Source organism: Tauraco erythrolophus, chromosome 2 (assembly GCF_009769465.1).
Source record: "Tauraco erythrolophus isolate bTauEry1 chromosome 2, bTauEry1.pri, whole genome shotgun sequence".
In the NCBI taxonomy this organism is placed as follows: domain Eukaryota; kingdom Metazoa; phylum Chordata; class Aves; order Musophagiformes; family Musophagidae; genus Tauraco; species Tauraco erythrolophus.
In genome coordinates this window covers 24,929,517-24,945,802 of record NC_141466.1, presented here as the reverse complement: position 1 = coordinate 24,945,802, position 16,286 = coordinate 24,929,517, and the positions used below count along the sequence as shown (strand labels likewise).

General features: G+C 34.1%; 1 protein-coding gene across 2 annotated transcripts in view; it reads right to left on the bottom strand.

The window, feature by feature from the left end:
- The window catches only part of ASCC3 (activating signal cointegrator 1 complex subunit 3), a 280,986-nt gene that overhangs the window by 60,087 nt on the left and 204,613 nt on the right, over positions 1–16,286 (bottom strand). For both annotated transcript variants that reach the window (XM_086631271.1, XM_086631272.1), the window contains exons 23-30: positions 15,792–15,890; positions 15,118–15,286; positions 12,973–13,193; positions 11,188–11,273; positions 9,496–9,662; positions 9,213–9,358; positions 8,979–9,099; positions 6,845–6,987 (exon numbers count right to left, since the gene is read on the bottom strand). In XM_086631271.1, coding sequence (XP_086487397.1) covers positions 6,845–6,987; positions 8,979–9,099; positions 9,213–9,358; positions 9,496–9,662; positions 11,188–11,273; positions 12,973–13,193; positions 15,118–15,286; positions 15,792–15,890 — 1,152 coding nt within the window. The remainder of the gene's footprint in view (positions 1–6,844; positions 6,988–8,978; positions 9,100–9,212; positions 9,359–9,495; positions 9,663–11,187; positions 11,274–12,972; positions 13,194–15,117; positions 15,287–15,791; positions 15,891–16,286) is intronic.

Sequence of the window (16,286 nt, the reverse complement as noted above, 5' to 3'; positions counted from 1 at the left end):
AACTATTTTACCCATAGGCACAATCCAAGGCTTAAAATTCTCATGACAATTTATTTAAAAATATAACTCTCTTATGTCAGTGTAGTGTAAGAATATTATCACTTTCTATTAAGAAATAACGGCACAATTAATAGGTTCATTAACCAGAAACAGACACAGCATCACGACTATAAAACAAATCTAACGTTTCTGCATTGTTGTAACTTCGTAGCTATTTATTTTTCTGAAAACAACTGTAATGTTAACTCATAAAAGGGTATAGAAAATATATTATATCTTAAGAATAGAAAAAGTATATAAAAATAATAGAAGGATATATACATGGTACTGCCGTACAAAAAACCCTACAACATAGATGCAAGGAAATTAATGCAAGGAATTTTCCCTGGACTCCAAGAGAGGCAGGATTGGACCCACACAGAAAAGGTTTTGTTATCCTTCACAGATTTTTTGATGAACAAACAAAAATACCTCCTGTGCTTTCCTAACATTAGATTGATTAGGAATCCATCATTTCATAGAAAACCTTTGAAAACCAACTTGGGACTCTAGTAGTATTGCAAAATATTTATTATAAAAAATAAAGTTTATTTCTACCTTTTATATTCTAATCTCTGAACAAGCTAAATTTTTCTCAAACTATTAAGTAGTCATTTTCTTTGTTCCTGCACATATGTAAACTGTTGAACCATTTACTTTAAGCTAATAGAACTTTTTTATATTTTAAATTTATTATACTTAAAAAGCTTTTGTAGAAAGATAGGATTCCATTTAAGTAGATACATTACCCTGTGCCTGAAATACATTCCAGTCAGAGTATAATTCAGCAAGTTGATGACAATGCTGGCTCCAAAAGAAAGGAGGAGACCAGATTGGACAAGAATGAGCTAACAGATTGTGCAGCCCAATTCTGTCCCTTTGAGTGTGATATATTGTTTCAAGATGCTAAAAACCCATACTTTCTCAAAGCATATCTGTTGTGCTGGTTTTCCCATTTTCACAGAATCCTCATTATTAGTACTCTGTACTCTTTTCAAAGCACGTCAGACTCAGACCATATGCCACTGAATAATGCTTATCAATTGTCTAAAATGCCCAATAGAAGAAAGATGTGCCAAACAAAAGAATCGTGAAAGTTATGAAGTCTTTTACAAAAATAATTACATATTTCACATCTGCTACAGATGTTAAGTGAAATAAAACCATCTCCTTGTTATAACTAAATGTTAATTTTTTATGACACACTTCTGTGTCATTAAAAACAACATCTTGCAGAAGGAAGTTGAACTCCTATAATGAGTGAAACACTTAGAAATCATTCTTGGGTACCCTACTGATCTTTAAAGGCGGAAAAAAAAGTTGTCATTTTTGATGAAGAGTTGACATCCTTATACTCCAGAACTCTCCTATACAAACAAGATGCCTAAAACACCTGAAAAAAGATTATTCAAGAAACATTTTAAAACATGGTTTAAACAGTTGAAATATATTATTAATGTATATACGTTTAACGCTAAAAGTCTCATCTAAAAGTCAGCAACATATCTACCCATGACACAGACCAGATTGTTCTATTCCTATTTTATAGCACAGCATTACCTCAGAGCAATAACATGGAGATAATAGGTTATTTGATTTAAAGATTAGAGAAGGAAAAGTCATCTTTTGTCTCTCCAACAATTCTTGGGGATTTTTTTTTTTTTTTAGCAACGCAAAACAGAACTATACGGTAAAATTTAATTCACTTTCATGCATATTTCCACATAACGTATGAACACATATACAAACCCATAATTACCTCACACATGTTTATACACTCACATCTCTAAAATCACAAAAACCAGCAATGGCCTGATTCACTTTTTTGGAGTCAATGAGTGCCCTGATTCAACTGTGCTTGAATTCAGTGGAAGCTGGCTATTGCCCGGTACAGATACTACTGAATATTACAGTAGGTAAGCTTGTGCTAAAGGATTTTAGTTATTTCTAGAGGTTTCATAAAGAACAGTCTTAACAAGATGCAGATGGTAAAATGATGCACAAAGCAGAACACAAAAATCATTGTGGTTAAAGTTAAAACCGTGTACATGGGTATATTTCTTCTCAGTCCTTCCACTGTAAATATATAAAAAAAAAAAAAAATCCAAAATCTCTGGCCAGGGAATAAATCTCTTTAAACACCCCCCCTCCTCTCCCCCCCAAACCCAAATAAGAAAACACCCTGCTTGTTTGCTGGTGAGAACTGCATTCTAACTTCAAACAATAAACAATAAATACTACTTTGTACTTTTGTTTTAGGTTAAAAACAAAAAGCAGTAAAAACATTAGAGAAAAATAAATAAACTGAAAACTTCATTCTAATAAATTATGTTGTAAAAAGATTGCAACATCTGCCACCACCACAGATGTAGATGCAATTTCTGAAAGAGAAGGACTTGTTCCTCTTTAGGCAGCTCCTAATGTAGAACAGTGTAACTGATCTTACTCAAGCTTACCACCACAAACTGGTGGCACTGTTTGTTTCCAAAAAAATAATCTGAGCTGTTGTCCCTTTTAATAAGATAAGTAATGGGTCACAAGCTTGATTTTGACAGTCCTGGCTGACAGCTCCAAATTAGAATTTTAGCTAGAAAGTTTATATTTAAAAAATCATCTCATGATTATGCAAAAAAGCAGGGTAAGCATAAGGTTTTATTTTTTAATTGGCACGCTGGCATCAATGAACTATAGAAAGAAATAAATAATTACTCAATTTACAGGGAAATCTTCTCTTTGAGATGCACTGCCTATTCACATTTCTTTCATGATGCACCTGTGCCTCACAAGTATGACTAGGACTGTCTCTACAGAGTGATATCTACTGAAGAGTCCTTGACACTACTGCAAATGGCAAGGATGGCAGCTTCAGCTGATTCTTCACTCTTTGATGAAAAATAAACTCTGTGTCAGGAATGAAAATCATGAGATGGGTAGAAAGCTCATTTTGGAATGTGTATGGACAATGTACCTTACAGAAAAAGGAAATAAAACCCACCTCTACGGCTCTAAAATAGGTAACTATTCTTTCTTCTTCAAGAGTCTGCTCACTCATACTCCGGGCAAACTGTGGCAGTCCTGCTTAAATCCTGAATAACTTCTGCATGTGCTACGCACAGCAGTTGGTAAACGTAGGGATGATCTTTGAACTATCAGCTACAAATTTCAGTAAGTAGGATATTTCAACATCATTGGAGGCTTCCTTGCTCAGACTAAACTAGACATGTATTTGAGTGGACGTTTCTTCATAAAAAGCATGCACATAGCCTGAAACTTAGTTGGACAGAATCTATTGAACTGATCTAGTTGTGCAACCACAGGTCCAGTAGAATCGGAAAACTTATCAGTACTAGAAATAGCAATTTTCATCAAGTATGGTTCAGTTTTATGAAAACAGACTGCTGTCTCAACTTTCTGAATACTGTAGGAACATGGGTATGAGCAGGAAACTGTACAGCAGAAATGAAATTCAAGGAAAGCATTCAGGAAGAATCATCTCGAAAACCGAATGGAGATGCCTGTAATACATATTTTCAGTAGATGGATGTAGAAGAAAATTCCTTCTTCACTATAATTCAGCTGCACCTATTGGACTACTGACTCCTTTGAGGAAAAGAACAGGTTGTATGATTCCTCCATGATCCAGGTATGCTGTTGTCTGCTTCGGTGGCAACAGCTGAAGGGTTGTTTCTCTCTGTTACCATCACAGAAAAGCTGCCATGCAGGGTAACAGAGAAAAATAACTTTTAATGGCTGTAAGAATCTCTATCTACCTCAATATCAGTCTTCCAGATGTTATTAGGGATGGCATAGTTTACACCATTATAAGAATGCATTATTTAATTACAGCCTATGAATTATATACTCTATATGTATGCTAACATACACATAAACTAACATTTGACCATCATGTAGCAAAACCAATTACACCATTAGACAAAACTAACCAATAAGTTCTCAAAGGAATCTTATGTCAGGCAAAATTAATGTCATACAAATAAGGCTGAATGAAGAAAAATGCCAAGGCCTGTGGTAAAGCACATAAACTTTGTATATATTCATATATAAAAACTCTTATATCTCAATATACTTCACAATTAACAATTGCTAATACTTTGAAAATAATGTCATTTGTCTAGAAGTTCCCCTAAAGGAAAACTGGTTGGCAAAACACAAACGTGAAAAACTGACAGACAACAAAACAACAATTTATTTCTTCAAACAGGTCCATTTGTATCCATATGGAATTAGAGAAACATTTGAAATACTTGGGCAAGTGTTTAACATAGGTAATACCTACTATAAAGTAAGTATTCAATAATTCTACTTTTAAAACTTAAAATGGTATATCAATATGGAGAGAATTTTGTCTATTTCCCCTAGTCCAAGCTTGACTTTAATAGAATTTGAAGTTAGAATTTTTAAATGAAAAATAAAATTATTATGGATAAAGAATTAAGCAGTACATACACTATGTATGTAGCACTACTATAGCTTTGTCCTTTGCTTCAATGTCAAGTGAAACTCAGACTAACCATGCTCATTTAAAACACAAAACTACGAACTGGTCCCATAATTACCTAAAGAAATGTCCACTTGAAATTGTGGGTACTTCAAACACAATTGTGTTCTGCATAATAGCGGTAAGATATAACAACTTAGGGCTTAATCCTCGGTCTTTTATATTTACGCAATCAGAACTGAATAACTTGCTGGGTATCTTATTCTCCAAACATTCATCTTATTAATTCAAATACAAATAATATGCAAATGTTATTAAACTAATCAATGCAAAGTCTGCTTGTCCTTGTTGGCTCCTCTTTCAAAACCTTCAGAGGTATATTCTGAAACACATGAAATTCAAAGACTCCTAATAGAAAACCCTCTTCCAGCAAGTGAAGAAGCTGCAGTTACGGTTCCTTTCCGACAGCAGTGGCTCACAGCCAGCGCATGAGGAAGCGATTCGTATTAATGCAAGTCATTTAGGGCAAGCTGCACGTTGCATATTCTAATTGTAGGTGAGATCACTACAGCCAACTAGCACGAGGTACTAGAGTACTCTACTACGCACTAATAATTTTGATATGAAATGTTTCTGTTATGCTCAAGAAAACACTAAATACAGGTTACACAGTTAGAAAAGCAGCATCAAATTGAGGTTTGTTTTAGTGCTAGTAGTTTATCAGCCAAGACATCATTTTCTCTTTTAAAATCCATCCAAAAGAAGAAGGATACAGATGTTATTCTTTATTACAGGAAAATCACACTTGATTTTTTTGCAAAGAGCAAACAAAATCAAATAGTGTCATCTAGAAACTTGTACTTTTCAGCATATAATTTTTGGTATACAATTGTATAACTATTCACAAAACTGTTGATATATAAGTATTCATACAATATTCAATTTGGACCTTATATTTACGAGTCATGCATTTTGCTGTGTTTTGGCCCTATATTATCACAGAAATTCCTATGCAGAAGGTCTGCAACTAAAAAAGCTAAACTTCCAAAATCTAGAAAATCTGAATATTAACCAAAAAAATAATTTTCAAGCAATGACATACTACAATCAGGACCCTTAGTCCAGAAGGAAACAAATAATTCTGTATTCAGAGCAGGTGCAGAACCGAGTGCAGTAAATAAAATCTAGTATACGTTTGAAGAATGCAGATAAACCAGAATATTGAATGGTTGTTTATTATTTGACCATCATTCATGTTTTGGAATAAATGGAAGATTTTTTTTTAGAAACAATACAAGAAAATGTAATTAAAGATTATATTGCTTGAAAAAGAACAAAAATTAAACCTTTACTCCAGCATTGCTTAACATCTCAGTATTGGACCTTGTAATCTTTATGTTCATATAACAGATATTGGCAGAAGCTATCTTATTTTTTTATAACATTGATTTATTTCATTGATATGTAATACTGAACCATTCCTAAACTGTTGGTTCTGCAACATATCTACATCTGTATGAACACAGATGGATAGATATGTGCATATACATGTGACATATCCACACTCAGTCTACAAGAAAGCTGGAGATGGACTTTTTACAAGTGTATATAGTGATAAGACAAGGGGCAATGGATTCAAACTGAAAGAGGGCAGACTTACATTAGATACAAGGAAGAATTTTTTTACAATAAGAGTGGTGAGGCACTGGAACAGGTTGCCCAGAGAAGTTGTGGATGCTCCATCCCTGGAAGTGTTCAAGGCCAGGTTGGATGAGGCTTTGAGCAACGTGGTGTAGTGGAGGATGTCCCTGCCCATGGCAGGGGGGTTGGAACTAGATGATCTTTAAGGTGCCTTCCAACCCAAACCATTCTATGATTCTATATATGCATATATATAACCCTCACACACAGAGTTACCTTCTGAGAAGGACAATTTTGCTCCTAAAATACTGAAGAGATGTAGTTTAAATTCCAGCTGAACATCTATATGTCACAGATTTCCAGCTGTAAATTTTGGAGAACACTACTCCTCTTTCTTTTATTCTTTGTCTTTGTATCAAAGACTTGTATCATGTGATATATGTTATCTGGGAAAATGGAACTAGCATTAAGAATAACATGCAGGAAAAATAAAAGAGTTTGCGTTCTAAAATTCAGATCTTGCAAAGATGCTTATGTAGTCTCAATACTGACAGTAGTTTTAATACATATTGAAATTTAGCATATGCATAGACTATTTCAAGATCTAGCTCCAAAGGACTCTCTTGTTTTAGATGTATTATCTTTTCAAACAAACACCAATAAAATAGAAGCAAAGCACAAATAATGCAGGTAAAATGATTCTACCTCTCTTTCATCCATCTTCAGCCATTGTTTGGGATCGTCCTCAGTGGCTAGGAAAGCTATCAGATCTAAGGCAGTAAGCCTTGTCTGACGTCTGGATGACACAAAAATAAGAACAGGCTTGGCTGGAGAATGACTCCGAATCGCTGTTGAGGAAAACAGAACTTGAGAATTCGGCCTTTTAATGACAAAACCTAGAGTTTCTCTTTGCAATACCTAGACTGCTGATATACCTCTCTACAGATGATATAAAGGTATGTATACTTAGTCTCTATTCTGTCAGATACAACTGAGGTGAGCATATATCATGTCTGAATCAAAGATCATATAACTACGCTCAAGTGAGTCTGAGCTAACTTTTCCTGCTACTTCAGTGATCATTGTAAGCTAAAGATTTAAGAGAAGCAGTTAGAAAAAAAAATTAACAAACCACACAAAATCTGGACATGCTTTCTAGCTTGTGAATTTCTCTATCTCAGTCTAATAACTATGTCATGTTTTTTTCTGCCCTATTGGGATATTTGTCTCAGGCAAAGTGCCATCAAGGTCCAAAACTTGTTTTCTGCCTGACCCAGAGCTCAGACTGCATAAACTCATGGCTGCCTGCAAAGGATATCTTCAAAATCAGAAAAGATAAAAAAGGTAGAAAGTGACTTTTCAATAGCTCCTGTGAATGGTGGGCATTACGGTACAAAAGAAATTTGTTTCTGCTGCTTACTAATTAGTCTGATATATTTAAATCAATTGTTTTAGGACTTTTTTAAAAAGTGTTTTCTTTCTCAGCCCACGTTTGAAAAGTTTCAGGTTGAAGCAAAATTTTTAGGGTCTCAGGAGTAAGTATTGTCATGGAAATGCTAAAACAACCTTGACAATATCACGTCAAACAAGTGGGAAAAAAGCCCTCAATAAATCATACGTCTACAGATTTTCTAACATCAACAAGCACTAGAAGTATAAACTTTCAAGTATATTCTAGTACATGGAACTTCAAATACTTTCTCTAAATCTCTTACAAATCCACCTGTGTGTTTTCTCATGTAATTCTCATTCTAGCTATTAATTTATGCATTTTTAATTTCCAAAAATTATTTCATACTATCCACCATCACATACTGTTCCCAGCTCATGAATACTATTCAGCATGTGCTTCTGCACGTACATACGCTATACAGTTGGGGAATTATTGAAATAGGATAATTCATGTGTATTTATACCTTACAACTATATATGCCAATATATCTATATATTTTAAAAGCCCAGCATCTAATGGATTTTTGTTGCTTCAGGAACAGGTGTGGCAGAACAGCCCAAGACAGATTTATTGTTCATTAGTGTTTTTGTACAATGCTCTTGTGGAGGTGTAAATAATCTGAGCTGTCAAGATTGGTCTCTAGTCCACAATCAATACTTTGCTTCTGTCATAAGGCTAATTAAAGCAGCTAAAAAGTCACCTCACAAATGTCACCTCACAATCAACAGCAGTTCACACTACAAAATTTATTTTGGAGGTTATTTTTAATTGATATAATAAATATTCCTTATGCAACTAAAAGAACCTATGTTCAAATAAAATACGAGAGTTTTTCTTAAATCTATTCTGCTTGCCAGCTTTGTTAAGAATAAAAAATTAGAAACAGAAGCATATCTGGATGCACTACAAATTTTGAATTTTATGGTTACTGCTTTGAAACTAGAATTATAGGTTAGCCTGACTTGCAACTTCTGTACAAAATTTTTTTGTAATGCTTATATACAGTGGTCCATATGAAAATACCTCAGCAGATTAACAATATGAATGGGTTTATTATTTTCTAAATTTCAAATATTTTTACACAAATGTTTCTTTATGGTGTCAAACACTAAGAGAAAACACATTTTATTTCCCCTTCATTAGCACTAATTTTATTCTTCTGTTCTAAATACATTACATTCCTCTGTTATATGTTGCATTTGCAGCACACTTTATGTTTCAGACAAATAGTTTTGGGTCATTAGCAGAGCAGATTCCCCCTATGCATGCCAAGAGTACATACGGTAACACATGTTGTAAATGTGCTGCAAATGAACTGTGTAAAGTGCTCCAAGTCTTTTTTTCTTTTACAGAAAGAGGGAAAAGATCTAGGAGATCATTGCTTACCCTGAAATGCAGGTTTGTTCATGCTAGCCATGCGAGGACAGTAATGCTGGCCAGGGAAGCCTTGAATGTGCACCTCCAGGGGAACTGGGCGTACTGATGGTCGGAAGTTGAACAGACCCATCTACAAGAAAAATTTTTTTTTTTTCCAAGTTTAATCTTGAATTATGTTATAAATTGCTGTTTTGTTTTTCTGCAGCACAAATACATATCCATCTTCTCAAACATTTTTCATACCTGATTAATATTGAGCCAGTCAGCAAGGTCTCTGGCATTTGCTAAAGCAGTGGATAAACCAACTACTCTTACAGGTTTCTCAGTGTGAGAAGAGATGAAGTTTGTTCGAGACACAATGACTTCCAATACTGGGCCTCTCTCATCCCCTAGTAAATGAAAAGTTCATTAAAAACAGAGAAAAAGAAAAAGCTTAGATGTCAAAAAGTATATTCACATCATAAGTACCAGCACGCTTCTTCAAATTTAGCAATTACTCTGATTAAAAACAACAAAACATGCTCACCTAGCAGATGAATCTCATCTATGATAAGAATAGAAACTTTCTGAACGTAGCTTCTGTTCTGCCAGCTTCTGCTGACACCATCCCACTTCTCTGGGGTAGTAACGATCAGGTCAGCTTGAGCAACAGCTCTCATATCAGGAGTCACATCTCCAGTCAGCTCTACAACCCTGTAATTAAGAAAGACGGCGGCTTGGCTTTACAAAGCTTTAGAACATCTTCATGTTCAAATATTAACTCCTAAATATTAACTCTTAGAGAAGAAACAAAATTAAACAAAGTCATTTTGTTTCTGGTCAAATACTTCTAAAAGGATTTTCAGAACTGTTTTAAGTAAACAAACCTGTCTCTTTGTTTTCCTAGCAAATAGCATACAAATACCAAATACCATGCATTAGCAAAACCATATAAAAAGAAGAGGGCAGATATGAGTCCCAAACCAACTATGGCTAATTTTTCAAAATGAAGATAATGTAAGAATATTAGTACGATACAATGTGAATCACAACATCCAGTCATAGCCAGGATGGAAGCCTTCTAGAGAGCTATCGAGTTGCTGCCTGCTGTTCTGTATAGATCTCTAGTTTGAATAACGAGACTAGATGGCAGTGTATCTGCATTTGTTGGTGAAGTTCCATTAAGACTGGAGCAGAAATTATCCTGAGGTATTTTTTTTTGTAAGACTAGCAGAGTTTTTCCAATTGTTTATCTTATTATCCTTTCGAGTTCTACAAACAGCATTTGAGATGATCTTTAAGGTCCCTTCCTTCGTCCTATGTTTTAGATGAAATATAATGGATTTTTGACATTTCTATGACACATCCTACATCCAGTTGAACATCTAATAAAAATTCCTCAAAGTAATGTGTATCTTCTATTCAAAATTTCAGTCCCAAGTAATTGAGTAAATTTCAAAAAAGAAATATTACCTCAAAATATTTTACAATTATGAGGCAAATAATTTATCCTCACACGCCATTAAAATAGAAAAAAAAATTAAAAATTTGCCAATATGTCACTGCTATGATAATAGCAGGAATCTCAGTAGTAATTTCATGTACACAGAGTAGCACCTCGTTCATATTGTTCTATGGTGTTCTTTGAGCTTTAATTTACAAAGAAAGCTGTATCTAGGAAAGGAAAAGGCCCTAAATAATGCATCCTATGGATTTAATTTTTAACTCAAGATAGTATAATTTTGGAAAGCATTAGCATGACTGATACACCTTATATGTCATAAAGTAATGGCTGAACTCCAACATCTGAGAAGATTAGCACGAAATTAATGTTACCAAGGAATAAAATTTAAATCTGAAGGACAATATATGAATATTAGTATACAGTCTGTGCAACTCCTATGAGTTTCTTACAGCTGAAGATTCTTAAGAAAGCTTATTCTGGATTGGAATTTGAATTTCCAAAGATACTGCAGAGAGAAATCTGAGCTGCGGTTTTGTTATAATGGGAAATCATAAGAATGAAAATAGCTAGGTATCAAAGTGTATCCCTTTTTTAGTTTTGATTTTGCTATCACTACAGTGACTATTGATAAGATTTTTAAGCGCAAAAATTTGAAGGATAGTACACAATCAAAACATATTTTGAAATACTCAAAAGTATTCTGTAGATTTTATTCATACTTGATGGGCTGTTCTTTTGCTTCTTATTTTTCTGATTAGGTAAAGAGAAACATACTTTTTACCAAGTTTTTCTTCAATCCTAACTTTCCAGTCCTCAATTCTTTCACGAACGAGTGCTTTTAAGGGTGCAATATACACCGCCTGCAAAAGAAAAGTCACAAAACCAGAAGTTAAACAAGAAACCTTTATTAAAGTGTACTTATAAGGAAAAAAATTATTTGGTACTTGAGAGATTTGAACATACTCATTATCAATAAAATAATTAAGGCCTGAGTTCCTTAAATGACTTACAACAGGATTATAGTTAAAACAAACTTAACACTTTGAAAATGCTGTTTTATTTCCTGAGCCATTAAGAAGTAAATAAAATAAGAAAGAGAAAGAATAATTTCTTGAATTGGAAGTATTTATCATATCGTTTAATATCAAAACCCACTCATATAAATAATGCAAGCTAACATTCTAAAACAGAAATAATCAGAATTTCCAGCCAGCAGTATCTTATCTGACTTCTAGTTATGTCATTAAATTGTTGAAACATTTCCAATCAAATTAAAAAACTGATTATTTTAAGCAAAATTTCACAATATTTTTCTCAAAGAAGCCTGCTGTGCAGAGGGGAATGCTCTGACATGTAGAAACAATATTTATTTACAGATTTATGGTTACATATTTTGAAACTTTTGAATATGAAGAAACTGCTATTCACATACATTCTTTAAAATGTATAGCTAGGTTTTCAGCTTTATTATAACCTAAAGGATATATTCCTTTGAGAATTGGCTATTTTGTAAGTCTAATAGATAAGCTGAAAATGTATGAGTGTCTTGTTTACCTCACTTGGACTAACAAATTACATAAAGATATTGAAATGTCAAAGATGAGTAAGGGATTTACGTACATGATTTCTGTTAATTTCAAAGGTTATTCTTCAGTTAAATCTTATGGTCAGATACAAATACCTTTTCCAAAGACTTTAAAGGTAAAATGTGGTTAACTAAGACACAATGGCTAAGTCAAGATACAGATACATATTCGCTTTGAAAACGAAACTCCAAAAGCTGAGTTGCTCAGAAGCAGAAAATTGGCTTATAGTAATTAATTGCAACTTTTTTGTTTTATTTAAATAAGAGAAAGACTGGGCTAGTTATATTCACATGGAGGGTAGCTAATAGCTATAAATCAGTACTACTGCTAGTAGAAGGAGATTAAAGCAGGGAATGCAGGTAAGTATAGAAAAGGAAACCCAGCACGCTTGTATGTCATGTTTTTAGAATCATAGAATGGTTTGGGTTGGAAGGGACCTTAAATATCATCCCTCCCCATGCAACGGGCAGGGATAACTTCCCCTAGATCAGGTTGCTCAAAGCGTCATCCAACCTGGCCTTGAACACTTCCAGGGCAGCTACAACTCCTCTGGGCAACCTATTCCAGTGTTTCACCACTCTCATTGTAAAAAATTTCTTCCTTATATCTAATAAAAACCTCCCCTCTTTTACTTTAAAGCCATTGCCCCCTGTCCTATCACTACATGTCTTTGTAAAAAGCCCCTCACCATCTTTCTTGTAGGCTCCCTTTAGGTATTGGAAGGCTGCTATAAAATCTCTCCGGAGCCTTCTCTTCTCCAGGCTGAACAACCTCAGATTTAACTCTAGTTGAACACTGATTAATATACAAAGTTGAAATAAAAGCATAATGTACATAATGCAGTACCATTTTGTGTACAGACACATATAAATTAGACAAAGCAAAATTTAGTTTGCCATAGTCTTTTTCTAGGATTTTGTATTGCTGAAAACACGCCTACACAAAGTGATTCTAATAAACCTATTTTACAAACCTTTGATGTGGGATACTTGTTAAAAACTCTAAAGATGGCTAATTCAGCTGCAACAGTTTTTCCAGAACCTGTAGGTGCTCCAAGAAGAACATTACAGTCTGTATGATAAAGTGTATGAAATATCTGGGTCTGGATAGGGTTGAAGTGTGTGAATTTGTACAGGACTTCATATTCCCGATGTCCCAAGGCTGTGACAGGCAAAGGCTGAAGATCCAGAAGCTCTGAAAACACAAAATAATCGTAAGTGCATGACAAGAGATGCCATGACATAATAGTTGATTCTGAAGATAAAGATATTAAGCAATACTTTAGTGAAAAACAACTTACACTGGAAATTGTTTTACTTAATATCTCATGTGACATGGAGTCTATGTTGGGGTCATTGCTGAATTCAATGAGGAATAATGAAAAGTTGATTGTACAGCTCTTAAGTATTTCTGCAAGTACTGTTAGTATTTTGATAGCTGTGAATCAGTCATTTACATAAATTAATCTTTTTCTTAAATCTGTTTCCTTTTTATCCAGTTGTAGTAAGTTCTAAACTCACTGTATTAGATTATACATATATCCAGCTTGTTATAATAACAATGTGGACTTGGAGGACAGCATAGTCTGTGTATTTCAGATTCAAGGAAAAAACCTATTTAAAAAGGAAGGATTCTTTGGAGTTTCTAAGTTGATATAATAATAAAAATCAGATGGGTACAACTAAATTTTCCATCTAATCCTTTAAACATGTAATTAAAGACATAATCTTAATAAATAAACAAACACTTTCAATATATGATTCTCAATATATCTTGAGGGCATCTGCTATCCAAACAATTTGAGATTGTGGAATTTGGAAGATGATATATATAACCAGTTTGGATTTGGAATCCTACCAAATTAAGGAGACTGTAGTGATTCTGCTATGCAGATGCTTGCTTTGAAGTTTGGTGTGTTTTTTTTTTTTTTTTTTTTTTGTGGCTGGAGGTCTCATTGTCTTTTCAGGGTGCTTCACATTAAGGTATGATATGGGAGTCATAAAATCTACTGAGGCAATGATGCCTAATATTCTTCACATGCTTTTCACTGATACCTTATGGCTGTTTTACCATTCCCACTGAAACTGCGATTTCTTGGGCTCTGTTGAGGAGAAAGAAGGTTTTTTTGCCTAGCAGGGCCTCTATGTACTTCATTGTTGAGTGGGAACCAGATGGGAATTGAAATCAATTACCATAAATCCTAGAGGCTCCATAACTGGTGATGTGTAAATATCTTTCTGTTTCTTCTGAATAGTAGTCAGTGATCAGTCAATTAGATAAAAAGGTTACACATGCTTTTTCAGACAGCGTAGGTACAGTATAACAATAGCTAAACACTTCACAAACACATGTGAATTTATACATGCCAAAGGACAACACCGTATGAGAACTGAGTATTTCTGAAGGCACTCACTTCACAGACTGGTAGATGAGCCAAATGTAATTACAGTGGAAAGGTTTTACAATGACATCAGGCACAATGAATGTATAAAGCAATTTATGTATCCAGAAAAAAAGAAGCAAAACACAAACATATGCTTCTGTGCCAAGTGTTAAAAAAGGAGGGGGAGGGGACTCCTGATGACTTGATCAGCAGTGCTGAGTTGAAATGTGATGTTCGGTACTCTAACAGTGCTTGCTATGATGATTTAATTTTAGTAAAAATAGTGAAATGTTTTGTATTTTCAAAATTTTAACTGTTTGCTTTTTCTTTGCTGAATGCCATTTGTAATACAACCATCCACTCTAAGATTATTTTTAACCAGTCCAGAAGAAACGTAACGCCTACAAGCACGAAGATAAGACATACTGTAACATAGAGATTTGCTTAGTTTTATGCGATAGTTTCAATTTTCCTATAGTTTATAGAGAACCTGGAGTAACTAAAAATCTGGTATTATGTTGAGATGAAATGAGCTGCTTTTTGTTCAGAAATTTAAAATTTTAGGGAGCTTTAAAGTTAGTGAAGAAATGGTCTCAATAATACAAATATATCACAAAGTGAAATTTCATATACTTTTCTACAATAAAGCAGAAGTTAAGAGATTTATTGCACTATCATAAGGAAAATCAGTATGAGCAACATGAATGAAAACAAAATGATCAAATTTGAAGTTACCTGTGTGGGGTGGATGTCTCTCTGGAAGAATCAAATGCTGAAAATTTATGATACATACAGCCTCTGCTCCTAACCATCTATCGGACACAGCTCGAATGTAATATTGAGAAGGAAGAGGTTCAAAAATTGGGATTGTGAACACCAGCAGTTGAGGTTCTTTAGTAATGACCTAATGCAAATGTGTAGAGAATAATTACCGCACAGACAAATCAGTAACTTGAAAAATCATACTTTGCCTCACTTCCATAAGCATTACCAACACAAAGCAATAAAGTATTCATGTAACTCCATGTGCAAAATGTTCACATCTTTATAAAATATTTCTCCACTGTGAATGGATTTTGTTTCCATGGACTTCAAAAGACAAAAATAAGGCTGGCTCTTCATCATTGTCTTTAACAGACAAAACCATTCCAGTCTGTCTTTTTTTTTTTTTTGCCTGGAAATAACTGTCCCACCAAAGGAAGAGGAGAAAAAGGGACATCTGAGATTAAAAACCATCTTTGTTTTTTAATCTTTGTTTTTTAATAATATCTTTCACGTACATCTGAAACTGAAAGCTGTGCTACTGATTTGAAAATCTGCTTAGGTCACAATACTGTTTGATCTTACAAATCCGCATCTCACTAACTTTATTTTTGTTTTGTTATGAGATTCCGAATAAAATCCATTACCTGTTTTTTCTGAATGATGAAGTACTCTGAATGATAAATGTGATCATTAGTAGGGTCTTCTACCCAAATCCACCAGGGCTCTCCGACAGTGCCGTGTACCTTTAAGAGTAGAAAAGACAGCTTGTTACAGTTGTAATGAGGTTTTCTAGGTTTGCTGGGTGTATCGGTTATATTTCTAAATTACAAAGGAATATGGAAATGGAGAAATCAGAGGTAAGAGCAATGTAACATTTCTAATTAGATCAGTTTGCTTAAAGATTGTTTCAGTAAGAGTTTGCTTAAGGTACGTATAATATAAATGGACACAATATAAATGCAACTAAAGCTAGTGGCTCAGCTGTTTATAAATAGACTGAACTCCCAGGGTTTCCTCTAGGCTCCTAAAAAAGAACTCCTCCTTTTTCCTCCTGGTACTTCTGTCTTCGGATTCTGTACAGAGGATTCTTTTTTGCTATGCACGGCTCATTTTTCTGTGAAAAACATTCAGGAAAAACT